The following is a 2438-nucleotide window of genomic DNA, read 5'->3' on the forward strand; positions in this document are numbered from 1 at the left end:
GCAGAGGCCGGGCCCTGCCAGCAGGAGGCGCTGCCCTGGCCGGAGCAAAGGGGCCGAAGCTCTGAGCCAGACCCCTACCAAGCCCAAGACGAATCTCTCTCAATCTCTCTCTCTCTCTCTCTCTCTCTCTCTCTCTCTCTCTCTCTCTCCAGGGACCGCGGTCCCATCTCCAGATCCCTAGCATGGGATTCCCACCCCAAGTATCCTTTTAGATACTGGGCCTCTCTGGAGCCCTAAACCGCTCCTACCTCCATCCTGGTCTCCTGGGGCGAGTCCGCTGAGCCCAGCAGCAACCCGCAGGGCCTGGGCAGCAAGGAGTACAGAGTCTCGGACCGATCCTCGGGTCAGTACCCCTCCCGCCCCCTTCAGCGGGCACGTCAAAGAGGACAAGCCCAAGTTCTGGCGGGGGAAGGGGGGAGCAGGGGTGTAGCCCCAGCCAGCTCTCTCCCTGCACCCTCGGAGCGGATCTGCCTCTCATTGGTCCCTCCTCACCCCCAACACCCCCGCTGGACTCTTCTCCACACCAAAGACGGCGGCTTGGGGACCGGGAGGATGCAGCCGACCCCCTTGTGGAGACACAGACATACCTTGAAGCTGAATGACGGGGGTCCCCCACTCCCCCTCCGCACCAACTAGAACTCTTCCCGGTTGAGGGCGCTCCCCTGTCCTCCTTGAGTTTCTTTTCTAACTCCCTTACCCTGGGGGTGCCCAGAACCCCTCCCCTCAATCTTCCCATCCCCGGGGAATCTTGGGAGACTTCTCTCCCTCTCTGTCTAACTGACCCTCCGCTTGCCCTCATTCCAGAGGGAGTTACATTGGGAGAGAATTCTCTCCACTCCCGGCTCCTCCTCAGGCTGGACTTGACCTGGAAAGTGCTTTGGGAGGGTACTCCCCGCCCCCTCGCTGTGGTCTAGTCCAGTAGGTCCAGGATTCCCTTACCACCCACCTACCTACCAGTTACTTAGCTTCAACTCTTCAGAAGAGATAAAGAGGTTCTGTGTGTGTCTTAAAAATGTGCACAGAGGTTTTATGTTTTGTTTTGCTTTTTGGCTCTACTGGAGCAGAAGCTTGGCCTTTCATTTGACAAGACCTGGAGGGAGACACCCCCCCACCTACTCCATGCACCCCTGCTGACCACAGCTAATGGACTAGCTCCTCTGGGCCTTGGGGCAGCTTTCGTTTCCATAGGAGAAAGGGTGGGGTGGGGTGGGGTGGAGTGTGCTGGCCAAGGCAAGCAATTGTCTCTGGCTCTTCCCTCTCTCCTTCCTTCCCTCCACTCTCCCAGAACCTACAGCCTAGAACACTTCTCTCTCTCTCTCTCTCTCTCTCTCTCTCTCTCTCTCTCTCTCATCCTTACTTTAAAATAGAAATATTAATGGTTTCTCTCAGCCTATCAGAGGGACTCTGAGGTGTATAGGGGCAGCTTTGCAGCCTTCACTTTTTCTCATTTCCACTCCAGCTGCTGGACCATACAACACAGAGAGAAGATGGGAACCTCAGAGCTAGAGCTGGGAGCCCAGCCTCCAGGTCCCCAGACCTGTCCTCTCCCAGCCCCCTCCACGTGAGATGACTTGCAGGATTAACCCTCTTTGGGCCCCGTCTGGGACCCACACACTCTTCCTCCCCACTCCCTCCATTGGGCGCCCACCTCTGGCTCTGACCTCACAGTATCTGGCACCCTGCTAAGGGGGGCTTCTAGACTGGACACATTTCTGGGAGCCATGCCTTAGCTTGGCCCCTTTGGGTCCTCAGTGCCAGCATACAGTCCCCAGGGCTTCTTAGGTAGCCTCATCCCTTCTTCCTGGGGTCAGCTCACCCTATTCTCCAAACTCCCAGATCCCCAGGCTGTCAGGATCTCAGGATAATTGGCAGGGCCTCTGCTAGCCCCTTTGACTAGTCTTGATGCGGGGCCTCTGCACCAGGGGGCTGCCCTACTGATCTATTCCCATTTACCTCCTCAGGCAGACAGAACCTGCACTACGGTACTCAGTGGCCTTAGCATTTGAAAACTTGTGAACTACAAGGACAGAGAACAAAGATTACCATGTTCATTATTTTGTATCTATTCCACCAAAAAAGGTCTACACGTCACATCTGAGAAAGCTCAGAAGTAGCTTCCACAGGGCATCCCCATTGCCAACTCCAGATATTACTCTAGGGAAGTTCCTCCAACATCAAACCTCAGTCTCTCTTGCTGTAATCTCTGTCTTCTTTTTCTGGGTTCTGCCTCTAGGCCCATGGTGATATTTGATGCTTCCAGGCACTTTCAGGCTCCATCCCCTGACAAAGCATTTGCTATAAATACTGAAGAGTTTCTTGCTGACTGTGCCCAGTAAGATTGCACCTTCCTTCCCACACCAGGAGTCTCTGGAGGAACTGAGCTCTCAGCTATGGCTTCAAGACATGACTCTTGCCCGCTCGGGGCTAGGCAGTGTGAC

At 55.5% G+C, this 2438-nt stretch overlaps 1 protein-coding gene across 1 annotated transcript in view; it reads right to left on the reverse strand.

The window, feature by feature from the left end:
- Positions 1-362, reverse strand: part of CACNB3 (calcium channel, voltage-dependent, beta 3 subunit) — a 13906-nt gene extending 13544 nt beyond the window's left edge. The window contains exon 1 of the mRNA XM_014548641.1: positions 249-362. Within this exon, the coding sequence (XP_014404127.1) occupies positions 249-254 (6 nt within the window). The 5' untranslated portion in view covers positions 255-362. The remainder of the gene's footprint in view (positions 1-248) is intronic.
- Positions 363-2438: the final 2076 nt, after the last annotated feature.

The sequence above is a fragment of the Myotis brandtii genome, unplaced genomic scaffold, assembly GCF_000412655.1.
Source record: "Myotis brandtii unplaced genomic scaffold, ASM41265v1 scaffold517, whole genome shotgun sequence".
Lineage (NCBI taxonomy): Eukaryota > Metazoa > Chordata > Mammalia > Chiroptera > Vespertilionidae > Myotis > Myotis brandtii.